A 13,455-nucleotide genomic window follows, 5' to 3' on the forward strand; every position below is an offset into this window, starting at 1 on the left:
GCCAATACCGACTACGCCACAACATCACCATCAGCCAACTCAGTACCCACCAACCACCACTCCCTACACTCCCCAAAACACACCACAATTCATTCCAGATCCCAAAAACTCCACCAACGACCATCACTATGTCCAAGTTCCTGGAACCCATCAAAGCAACCCTATATATGTGGAAACTGTACCTCACTCCATCCAACCCATATCCTACACACCGGAATCCTCCGAAAAGGACCTGCTCATTGAAAACATGGCTGAAGAACTCAAGAAGTTGACAAGCTGAGTTCAAAGTGTCGAAGGTGGCAAGAGAATAGAAGGTCTGAACTATGAAGTAGAATTGCCAGAGGGATATAAACCTCCCAAGTTTGAAATGTTTGATGGTACAAGTGATCCCAGGATTCATATGAGGACTTATTATGACAAGCTTGTTGGGGTCGGGAAAGACGAAAAGATCCGGATGAAGCTCTTTATGAGGAGTCTTACTGGAGATGATTTGTCCTGGTATATCATCCAGGATCCTAAGAAATGGTCCAATTGGGTGGGTATGGCATCGGATTTCATGGACCAGTTCAGGTTCAATACAGAGAATGCACCAAACGTCTTCTACATCCAGAATCTTAAGCAAAAACCCATTGAAACCTTCCACGAGTATGCTACTCATTGGAGGTCGGAAGCGGCCAAGGTAAGACCATCTTTGGATGAGGAACAAATGAACAAGTTCTTCGTTAGAGCACAAAACCCGCAGTATTATGAAAGGTTGATGGTCATTGAAAATCATAAGTTCTCTGATATCATCAAGCTTGGAGAAAGAATTGAGGAAGGCATCAAAAGCGGGATGGTAACGAATTTTGAGGCATTACAAGCCACAAATAAGGTGTTACAATCAGGTGGCATATCAAAGAAGAGAGACGTTGGGGAAGTAATGGTAGCCCAAGGCACAAAATCTCCACTTACATATCAAACACCTCCACTCACATATCAGACACCTTCACCCACATATCAAACACCTCCACCCACATATCAAACCCCTCAACCCACGTACTAAGCACCACCTCCCATATATCAACCCTTATCTCCCAGATATTCCCAACTAGCTACTATCCATCATATGTATAACTCCCAAGCGTCCCATTTACAATCACCTCCAAAACTTTCCAAGACCAAGACCTAACTTCGACTGCAAGCCACCCAGACAATACACCGCCATTGCTGAGCCCATCGACCAGTTGTATGAAAGGTTGAAAGCCGCGGGTTACGTCACTCATGTTCCCGCTATGGCATTAGAAAATCCATCTCAATGGGCCAATCCAAACAAAACTTGTGCGTACCATTCCGGTATGAAGGGGAACACCACTGCTGAGTGCCGAACATTGAAGGATAAGATCTAGACGCTAATTGACAACAAGGTCATACATGCGAAGGAAGCCGCACCTAATGTCCGCAACAACCCCCTCCCTGATCATACAGGTGATGGTGTACATGTGATGAGATGAACAAAGAATGGGAACTTGAGGGGTCAATTGGGCTTATTCAAGAAGGTGATGACTTTAAAGTTGCAATCACACTTACTCATATTGTGGTACATACTCAGTCCCCAATCGAGGTTGAGATAACTACATCAGTCCCATTTGAGGTAGAGGTGGCTCCGCCTGTGGCCACCCCACTCTAGTTCAAGTAGATATGGTCACACCTTTCACTGTGACAGTATCAACCACACCTCCATTCAACTCAAAAGCAATACCCTGGGATTATGTTGCCGAGGCTCGGCGAAAAGGGAAGGCCAAGGTAGAAGAATCTGATGCTGCACAAAGGATGACTAGGACCGGAAGGGTCTATATGCCTGAACATTTGGGAGGTTCAAGTAAGGATGCTTCTACCAAGCAGCCTGGCATTGAAATAGGGCCGGATGACCTATGGAGGAAAGTACAATCAAAGGAGTATTCCATCGTTGACCATCTGAACAAAACCCTAGCTTAGATATCTATTTTGTCACTGTTGCAAAATTTAGAGGCACATAAGAACGCTTTAATGAAACTGCTGAGCGAGGCTTATGTACCCAATAACATCACTAGCGGAGAAATGGCCAACATGGTGGGGCAAGTATTGGAAAGTCATAAGATTATCTTCCACGAAGATGAACTACCACCTGAGGGGCTGAATCACAATCGGGCATTGCACATTACAGTGCAATTTGAAGACAAATTCATTGCCAGGGTCTTGGTTGATGGAGGTTCAAGCCTAAATATTTGTCCATTGGACACTCTGAAAAGATTGGACAAAAGTTTTCATGAAATACGGGTAGGAAGCATGAACGTGAAAGCTTTTGATGGGTCCTAAAGGGCCACGATCGGGGAAATCAACCTTTGCTTACAGATGGGGTCAACTTGGTTTGACGTCGAATTTCAGGTACTCGACATACCAGCCTCATATAACCTTCTGTTGGGTCGACCATGGATCCTTGTCGCTGGAGCCGTGCCTTCCACACTACATCAAGCCATGAATTTTGAATGAAATCGTTAGGAGGTAATCATTCACGGAGATGGAAGTAACCCCATTTACACTAGTCAAACCATCCCGGCCATTGGACAAAGAAGAAGGCTAGGAGGGGAAACCTATCATCATATTGAACGGGTCAACGCCGTCGAGAAGGATAAATGGTGGAGTACTAAAATAGAAAGCATATTGGCCTGGGTCTGGATATGAACCCGACAAAGGATTAGGAAAGAACCTCCAAGGTATCACCAAACCAATACAGCTGAAAAATCATGGTACCACATTTGGGCTTGGATACCAGTACACATGGCAAGAGTATAGAAATTGGTCGCCTCCATGGCGTAGACCGTACTACCCTCTCGAGCAACCAGTGCCACATTTAGAACTAGATTTTCACCAAGCTGATACGATATGGGGGACTGCAGAAGAGGAAGCACTAGCTAGGTTGAAGAATTTATTCTTGGAGGATGAGGACATGGACTGCAGTGCCATAATTTAGGAGGAGGAGGACGAAGGCCTCACTATTCAAACCATGACGAAGGGAGCCGTTCTTAGGAACTGGACTACCACACCATCCCGAGCCCGCCGAGTCCCTAGGTAGCTTGGTAGATTTTACTTCTATAGCCATTCTAGGCATTTAAGATTTTCCGTAATTTTTTTTAAAGATATACTTGTTTCAAAACAAATGCTCGATTCATCGAGCCGTACTTTGTCCAGATGATTTTTCAATTTTAATCAAACGCATTTTCTCTTTATTATTCACTACTGTCTTTACATTTTTCCTTTCTACAGTGTTATTATTACTTTTCCTGATGAACCAGTGACTGTAACATGTAATGAGGCAACACAACATGAGAATAGTGATTCGGATGAAGAAGATGAGATACCCGAGGAAATTGTCAGGGAGGTTGAAAACTTTGAGAATATGCCTAAGTCCAATTTGGATGAGACTAAAACAGTAAATTTGGGAGATGCCTAGACCGTCAAGGAGACTCGCATAAGCATTCACTTGTCATCAACAGAGAAGGAAGGGTACATTTGCTTCCTAAAAGAGTATGAGGATATTTTTGCATGGTCATATGATGACATGACCGGTTTGAGCACAATCATAGTAGCTCACAAGCTACCTACCAATCCCATGTGTCCACCAGTAAAACAGAAACTCAGAAAGTTCAAACCAGAGCCTGAAAATCAAGGAGGAAGTTACCAATCAGATCAAAGCCAAAGTTCTCAGGGTGGTTGAGTACCCAACCTGGTTAGCTAACATTGTGCCTGTTCCGAAGAAGGATGAGAAGGTCAGAGTATGTGTTGACTACCAGGATTTAAACATAGCAAGTCCCAAGGACGACTTCCCACTGCCAAACATACACATTTTAATCGACAATTGCGCCAAGCATGAACTCCAATCCTTTGTGGATTGCTTTGCGGGCTATCATCAGATCTGGATGGATGAAGAAGATGTAAAGAAGACAGTTTTTATTACACCTTGGGGTATATACTATTACAAGATGATACCATTCAGTCTAAAGAATACTAGGGCCACTTACATGAAAGCCATGACAACTATCTTCCATGACATGATCCATAAGGAAATAGAGGTGTATGTGGACGACATCATTATCAAATCCAAAAGGGACGCAGATCACATAACGGACCTGAGAAAGTTCTTTGACAGGCTAAGGAGGTACAATTTGAAACTAAACCCCGCAAAATGTGCATTCGGGGTTCCCGCAGTAAAGCTACTGGGATTCATTGTCAGTCGCCAGGGATCGAGCTGGACCCATCCAAAGTCAAGGCTATTCAGGAGTTACCACCACCTAAGAGCAAAAAGGATGTAATGAGCTTCCTAGGATGTCTCAACTACATCAATCGATTCATAGCACAGTCCACAGTCATATGCGAACCCATCTTCAAGATGCTGAGAAAAGATGCCGAAACAAGCTGGATAGAGGATTGTCAGCAAGCTTTTGACAAAATCAAGAAGTACCTGTCCACACCACCAGTTCTGGTCCCGCCAGAACCAGGATGACCTTTGCCACTCTATCTATCTGTATTGGATGGAGCCCTCGGATGTGTTTTGGGACAACATGACGAGATAGGAAGAAAGGAGCAGGCCATATACTACCTGAGTAAGAAGTTCATACCTTATGAAGCACGGTACTCTCTGCTTGAACGCACTTGTTGTGCTTTGTCCTGGACAACTCAGAAATTGAGGTATTACTTCTGTGCCTACACTACATACCTCATATCTAGGATGGACCCTCTGAAGTATATATTCCAGAAACCTATGCCGACTAGAAAGTTGGCCAAGTGGCAAATATTGTTGAGTGAGTTTGATATTGTTTACATAACTCAAAAGGCTGTCAAAAGGCAAGCATTGGCAGATCACCTCGCTGAAAATCCGATGGGAGGAGCATATGAACCTTAGAAGATGTATTTTCCTGATGAAGAAGTATCATTTATAGGAGAAGACATTACCGAAGCATATAGCGGTTGGAGGATGTTCTTTGATGGAGCTGCAAATTTCAGAGGTGTGGGCATTGGAACAGTTTTGGTATCAGAAATGAGTCAACATTATCTGGTATCTACTAAACTCAGATTTCCCTGCACCAACAACATGGTGGAGTATGAAGCTTGCATACTAGGGCTCAATATAGCAGTCGACATGAACATTCAGGAGTTTTTGGTAATCAGTGATTCAAATTTGCTTGTGCACCAGGTGCAAGGAGAGTGGGCCACCAAGAATTCCAAGATATTTCCATATCTGCACCATGTGCAAGAATTGAGAAAAAGGTTAACAAAGATAGAATCCCGACATGTGCCCAGAATTTAGAATGAGTTTGCCTATGCATTGGCCACCTTGTCATCTATGATACAACATCCAAATAAGAACTATATTGATCCTATTTCGGTGAGGATCCATAATCAGATGGCATATTGCGCTCATATTGAAGAAGAAACAGATGGAAAGCCTTGGTTCCAGACATCAAGGAGTATTATCAAAGGGAGAATATCCGGAGCATGCAAATCACACTCAGAAACGTACACTCCGGAGATTGTCCAATCACTTCTTCCATAGTGGAGGAAATCTGTATAGAAGGACTCCTAATTTAGGTTTGCTAAGATGTGTCGACGCAAAAGAAGCTTCTAAACTGCTTGAGGACGAACATGCTGGGACATGTGGCCCGCACATAAATAGTTTTGTCTTGGCTAAGAAGATAGTTAAGGCCGGTTACTTTTGGATGATCATGGAGACAGATTGCATCCAGTATGTCCGCAAATGCTTTCAATGCCAGGTGCATGCCGATTTGATAAAAATGCTGCCAAATGAGCTCAATGAAACAAGCTCACCTTGGCCATTCACCGCTTGGGGAATGGATGTTATTGGTCCAATTGAGCCCACTGCTTCAAACAGACACAAGTTTATTTTGGTAGCCATTGATTACTTCACAAAATGGGTAGAGGCTGCGTTCTACAAAGCTGTAACCAAGAAAGTCATCGCAGATTTTGTCAAGGATCGAATTTTTTGCCGATTCGGTGTTCCCGAATCCATTATCACTGATAATGCCGCCAATATCAACAGTTATCTGATGAAAGCTATGTGCGAAACTTTCAAAATCAAGCAGAAGTATTCCACAGCCTACAGACCTCAGATGAATGGAGTCGTAGAAGCCGCCAATAAAAAATATCAAGAAGATACTAAGGAAAATGGTAGAGAACCACAAACTATGGCATGAGAAGCTACCTTTTGCTTTATTGGGATACCACACTACAGTTCGTACATCAACCGGGGCAACTCCCTACATGCTGGTTTACGGTACCGAGGCTGTCATCCCAGCCGAGGTAGAGATTCCTTCTTTAAGAATCATACATGAAGCTGAACTTAGAGATTCCGAGTGGATAAGGAGTCGCTATGAACAATTGGCCCTTATGGATGGAAAGAGGGCAGTGTGTCACAGCCAACTTTATCAGAACAGAATGTCCAGAGCTTTCAACAAAAAAGTCAAATCAAGGCAATTTGCACCGGGTCAGTTGGTGCTGAAGAAGATCTTCCCACATCAAGATGAAGCCAAAGGGAAATTTCCCCCAACTGGCAAGGTCCGTACATGGTTCACAGGGTGCTGACAGGAGGAGCACTCATACTTGTAGAAATGGATGGAGAAATCTAGCCAAAACCAATCAATTCAGACGCAGTCAAAAGATACTATGCTTAGATTATTTACATTTCCTCATCTGATGTAATTGAACTACGCTTGACCTGATTCCCATTTAAGAGAGGATAGATAGGAAGCCTTATGGGTTCGGTCATATCATAATAAAATATTCATTTCCCCCAAGATCAGAAACTGGGGCAGAATTTGGAGGAGGGTCCTCAAAATTCCGAAGCAAGTCCAGCCAACGTCAACATGTGTCAGACGATCAGTAATCAATTAAGAAATTGGGGCAGAATTTTGAGAAGGATTCTCAAAATTTTGAAGAAGGTTCAGCAAGATCCATTATCCGCAAACAGCCGAAGGATCATCTACTAAACTGGGGCAGAATTTTGAGGAGGACACTCAAAATTCCAACATAAGAGAGCTGCAATGCCTTTGAGATGTATTACAGTTACTAGTTCATCTAAATGTATCAATATATTTCGGAAATAAAAGTATTTTTATCAACAATTGTGCATTTTTCGAAAAACTCTATTTCCACAATAGTCAGGTGTTACCTAGGGGAACTCGAAAGGGGCTTTCAGGATGGAGCAAGGCCAGTGGACAGAAGCACGAACCAACCTCCCTCCACAAAACTTACAATTTTTCTTTGAACGCAGGCACACTTGACATAACGATAGCACTCACAAACTTATATACACAAAGCAAATTCACTATCCATCCGGCCATCACACACTGAATATATCTCCAGCTAAGACATACACTACTCTTATTTGCTACTCGCTCTTTACATGGGACTAATCCTTGCCCCCTAGATTTGCATGAGGCTAATCCTTGCCTCCACATTTGCATGAGGCTAATCCTTGCCTCCATATCTGCATGAGGCTAATCCGTGCCTCCCTATTTGCATGAGGCTAATCCCTGCCTCCATATTTGCATGAGACTAATCCCTGCCTCCACATTTGCATGAGGCTAATCCCTGCCTCCATATCTGCATGAGGCTAATCCTTGCCTCCACATTTGCATGAGGCTAATCCCTGCCTCCATACTTGCATGAGGCTAATCCCTGCCTCCATATTTGCATGAGGCTAATCCCTGCCTCCATATCTGCATAAGGCTAATCCTTGCCTCCCTATTTGCATGAGGCTAATCCCTGCCTCCGTATCTGTATGAGGCTAATCCTTGCCTCCATATTTGCATGAGGCTAATCCCTGCCTCCATACCTGCATAAGGTTAATCCTACCTCTATATTTGCATGAGGCTAATCTATGCCTCCCTATTTGTATAAGGCTAATCCTTGCCTCTACACCTGTATGAGGCTAATCTCTGCCTCCATATCTACATGAGGCTAATCCCTGCATCTATATTTGCATGAGGCTTATTCCCGCCTCCATATCTACATGAGGCTAATCCCTGCCTCCATATTTGCATGAGGCTAATCCTTGCCTCTGCATTTGCATGAGGCTAATCCTTGCCTCTACACTTGCATGAGGTTAATCCTTGCCTCCATATTTGCATAAGGCTAATCTCTGCCTCCATATTTGCATGAGGCTAATCTCTACCTCCATATTTGCATGAGGTTAATCCTTGCCTCCATACCTGCATGAGGCTAATCCTTACCTCCATATTTGCATGAGGCTAATCCTTGCCTCCCTATTTGCATGAGGCTAATCCTTGCCTCCCTATTTGCATGAGGCTAATCCTTGCCTCCCTATTTGCATGAGGCTAATCCTTTCCTCCACACCTGCATGAGGCTAATCCTTGCCTCAATATCTGCATGAAGCTACTCCTTGCGTCCATATTTGTATGAGGCTTATTCCCGCCTCCATATTTACATGAGGCTAATCCCTGCCTCCATATTTGCATGAGGCTAATCCCTGTCTCCCTATTCGTATGAGGCTAATCTTTACCTCCATATCTGCATGAGGCTAATCCCTACCTCCATGTTTGCATGAGGCTAATCCCTGCCTCCATGTTTGCATGAGGCTAATCCCTGCCTCCATATCTGCATGAGGTTGATCCCTGCCTCCATATCTGCATGAGGCTAATCCCTGCCTCCATATCTGCATGAGGCTAATCCCTGCCTCCATATCTGCATAAGGCTAATCCTTGCCTCCATACTTGCATGAGGCTAATCCTTACCTCCATATTTGCATGAGGCTAATCCTTGCCTCCCCATTCACATGGGACTAAGCACTGTCCCTTTTCACGCAAATATTGCTCTATTTCTAGCATTATCTATTTGTTTTTTGATCGGGCTAAGCTCTGCCCTCCATTTCACAAGACGACGCCTTGTCTTGTTAACATCATATTACTGCATATCATGGGCTGAAATATCGCCAATCTATCCGGAGGCATCATAGTCTAAAGGCATCATCATCATAGCCGGAAGACACCATGGCCTAAGGATCTCTCAAATTTGCATATCATTATTCAAAGGCGTCATGGTTCGGAGGCACCATTTTTTATAGACTGATAATATTATTTCATGGCCTGCGAATCCCTCACTAAACTATTCATGGCCCAGGACGTCATGGTCTAAGGACGTCATCCTTAACCGTCCAAAGACAACATTCATAGTCCAACAGAAACTTGCATTATGTTTAAATTTATGCATAGTATACGCTTGTATTGCTTCTATTTGCAGGTAACCCGGCGAGCAATGGCTATCCCAGCAGGAGAGATCCCGCTCCAGCTCTCTCGACCATATCAAACCTAACCTCTTCTATAAAACCGTTCGTTCATCCAGCCCTAGATGTTGCGTCTGTTATTGTAATAACTTCACCGGTATACTTCGCTGATGACTCCGGAACTATATATGGCCTGATTCCTATAAAACCAGGGATATGTAGGCATCTCAGAAACCAGGGTGCGGCCTAGTCTCTCGAACCGTTTTACTCGGTCAAAATTGGCCATCATTTCTTTATCCGAAAACTCTTTCATCCTTCCCGAGTAAAGAGGGGCAGCTGTTGATACCCAATATTTTCCCAAAATATTTTAAAATTGCATATATACCTTTAAAATCATGCATTAATAGCAATTGCTATTTTTTCGAAATTTTCCTATATTTTTATTAATTTACCCAACACTTTATTTCCAATAAATAATTACAAAATAATATTACAAATGATTTCAAAAGCATTTATTGATTTAGTTTATTACTTATGGTCCTATTAAGACCAAATTATTCCATAATTAGCCAAATTGGCATCTTTTGGCTATAATTGCAATAACTTTGCAATTATAGCTCAATCATATGATTTTATACTATTTTTGACCAGAAATTAATTATTTGTATTTTAAAATACTAAATAATCATTTTAAACTATTTTCTATGCATGAAATTCATTTTGTACAATTATCAACTATTTTTGTAAATTATTTAATTTAATTTAATTGGGTATTTAACAAATAGCCAATAGTATATCAATTCTAGCCTAATTGAACCATCACCAAACCTTAATTAAAACAGCCCCAACCCCAGGCCCAATCCATCAAAATTACCCGACCCAATCCCTGGTCCAATTTGGACCGTTGATCAATTCTAATCAACGGTCCAGATCCCCCTTTCCATAATTAACCTAATAGTCAACCCCCCCAAACCCTCATTCTCTCATCACTCTCCGCTGTTACATCTCTCATCTCTCTCAAGACTCTCTCTGGTAAACCTAAGCTCCTACTCGCCGGCCGTTGGCTCGCCGGTATCAATGGTGGTTCCACCACCACCCCTAGCCTCCATGACTCCCTCACATGCCGGATCCTTACTACCTTGAGATCCTCAAGGGGGCCGGAGGCTATTAAACTCACACCCATAGCCTTTTCATGCCGTTCTCAGGCCACCCTTAGCCGTTCGAGTAAGATCTTTATATTTTCCGGCTAGATCCATGGCTTCTAAGCCGGAATCTCTTTATCTCTGGTGTCACGACCCAAACCGATGGGCCGCGACGGGCACCCGGTACCTTACTCGACCGAGTACCAACGTAACGTATCTTTCTTATTACATCATCATATACACGTGACACACGAGCCTAATAGGTCAACATAATCATTTATAAACTCAAAACATAGGCCAACAAGGCCGTACAATCTTTTACGTATATGACATATGTCTACAAGCCTCTAAGAATACATAAATGTCATAGAGGTCAGGATAGAGTCCCGCCATATCAAACAATACACGTCTAAATCATACTAACCAAACAAGACACTCCGAAGCAAATGGAGCGCACCAACATCTTCCACTGAGCTGATGGCCTACTTGGAGGGCTCTTGACCTGTCTATCGGGACCTGCGGGCATGAAACGCAGTGTCCCTAGGCAAAAGGGACGTCAGTACGAATAATGTACCGAGTATGTAAGGCACATAAGTAAGTACATCAGAGATATGGAAGAAATATAGAGTACATGACTCAACCTGCAAGTCTGAATAACTTTGTAAATCATAAATTATTTTTAGCGTCATGCATGTGCGTATGAATGTCATGTCGTGCATAGGTACATGTTTCAGAACATTATCAGCCTCTGAGGGCATCCCATCATATCATATCGGCTACTGTGGGCAAAATCATCATCGTATACCAGCTGATCAGGTGGTGGTGCGTATATAACGCCATAACCTTTCCCACATCCCATATACATATATATAAATACATATATATGCGTATATATATGCGTATATAACACCGTCTGAGTCATGGGTCAATGTACTTGTATAAATGCATGAAATGCATATGAAATACAATAACAAAATCTCTCGGTACGTCATAAGACCATTATACCTCTGATTAATATCATAAAATCATTTTACGTATTTTATGAGACCCATGAACAGACGATGGAATAATAAGACATATCGAAATTCAAGAACATAAGCACTTCTAATACTTTTATGAATAGAGTTATATATGGAATTTGTGCATTTGCACGTTTCGTTCGTATCGTATGGATCATGCCAAAAGAAATAAGGGATAGCCTTGACATACCTGTTCCTTGAACTATTTGTACGAAATGAATCTTCTGCTTTTTTTTGAATTTGAATGAAATTATTGTTGTTTGTCTAAATTAAGAAAATTAATCTTCTGATCTCTCACGTTTCTTAGGATTCATTTAATAGTTGTAATCATTTCTTGAATGAAGCTTTGCTTGAAATTGAAATTTGCTTCTGCTTCAAATGGACGTCCTTGGCTTTAATGGAACGTCCTTGGCTTCTAAGCCAAAGGCAGACTTTGGATTTTTGAAGCCTTTTACAAGGCATTCCTATTAGGTGTTCATGGATAAGATTAAAGAAAATCTTATCAAAACTTAATATTAGCCATCTGGCAAAGTAGTATACTTAGTCATTTTCCAAACTTTGTGGCTTTTTGCCACGTGGGGTGGGGTGAGTTGATTAATTAATTTATCAACTTATTAGTTAACTGGGTAATGTCCTATTACCCGGTAATTAACCAATTACCCGTATAATATAAAATATTATCCCGAATTACTTAAAATATTACTCACTTTCCACATACCTTATACACCTTAGTATCATGGCCATGTAGTACCTTGTATGGCACTAGTCCATAAATACCGGGTATTTTAGCTCGGGTCGTATTTTACCCCAACATGCCAAACTTCGACAAAATTCATTTTCTTCGATATTACCTACCCTCTTACCTTCACGAATTTACTAATCACTTGTTAAATAGCATAATCCTTATAATCCCCAAATAATATTTTCCTTGGACTGATGTCAATTACCTTACGATAAATACTGTAGGGTGCAACACTGTCGTAACTTATTACTGCAAAGCGCAACATCACCGTAATATAATACTGCTGGGTAGAACACTGTCGTAAATTGATATTGCAGGACGTAACACCATCGTAATATATTACTGCAGAGCGTAACATTGTCGTAATTATTGCGGGGTGTAACATCATTCCCCCTTTGGAACATTCGTCCTCGAATGTTGACTGATGCTCTTATCATTTTCGTAACTTATAGCTCTTATGAATACATTAATACTCTTCCTGTCATTCAAGCAGTTGCTCTGTGAATAAATCCAAAGTCTAGGGTACTCCCCCCTTTAGTCGTTTTGCTTATATCATGACATGTGGTCGAAATCTTCCTAATCTTGCAACTTCTGTTACCTTCTGTCATGCAGCCTGTTGACCCTGGCTTTGTAGGTGCACTTATGCGATTCATCTTTCCTTTCTCCTTTTATTTTTTAGTCAATCTGTAGACCTTACTTTGTATATATAAGACTTAATAGGATGCCTCTACGGGCTTCTATATGTATATTGGAGTCCTTTGCTCGATACTTTGTAGAACTTGCGAATATTGCTATATCTCATCGCATAGGTCCGTTTAACCATCCATATGAATTTACTGCCATAACTCTTACTTTAATTTATCATTGCTGAGGTCTGCTACCAAGCCCCAGCTTACTCTCATTGCTCATTCCATATGTATAAATTTAAGTCCTTTAGTGCTTCCTCATTACTGTTCATCTTTAGAATGTCGGCATAATTTCTTCTCATACTTTATAAATTTTATCCATCCATTTTTCATTCACCTCAGTTTTGATCCATAATCCACCCCTGATAACTTAACTTTTATGTAATATTTCTGCTAGGATTCACGTTTTATCGGGGAACATCTGAAATGATTAGATTGATTCACCTGGGGCGATACCATACTTTCATAACCGTATCTCAAGGCATCCCAATGTGATTTACCTTGCGTGGGTATTTTAATCATGTCCAATTCATGAGATCCCTTTCTTTTATTCGTCAGATCATTACTCAATCGAAGGCCCAACCGTCATTTC

At 41.8% G+C, this 13,455-nt stretch overlaps 1 protein-coding gene across 1 annotated transcript; it reads left to right on the forward strand.

Moving 5' to 3' along the window:
* Nucleotides 1-367: 367 nt before the first annotated feature.
* LOC138881618 (uncharacterized) lies at nt 368-1,042 on the forward strand. Its single transcript, XM_070161857.1, has one exon. The coding sequence runs from the start codon at nt 368-370 to the stop codon at nt 1,040-1,042; it is 675 nt and encodes a 224-aa protein (XP_070017958.1).
* The last annotated feature ends 12,413 nt before the right edge of the window (nt 1,043-13,455 follow it).

The sequence above is a fragment of the Nicotiana sylvestris genome, chromosome 11 (genome assembly GCF_000393655.2).
Source record: "Nicotiana sylvestris chromosome 11, ASM39365v2, whole genome shotgun sequence".
NCBI classification, from domain to species: domain Eukaryota; kingdom Viridiplantae; phylum Streptophyta; class Magnoliopsida; order Solanales; family Solanaceae; genus Nicotiana; species Nicotiana sylvestris.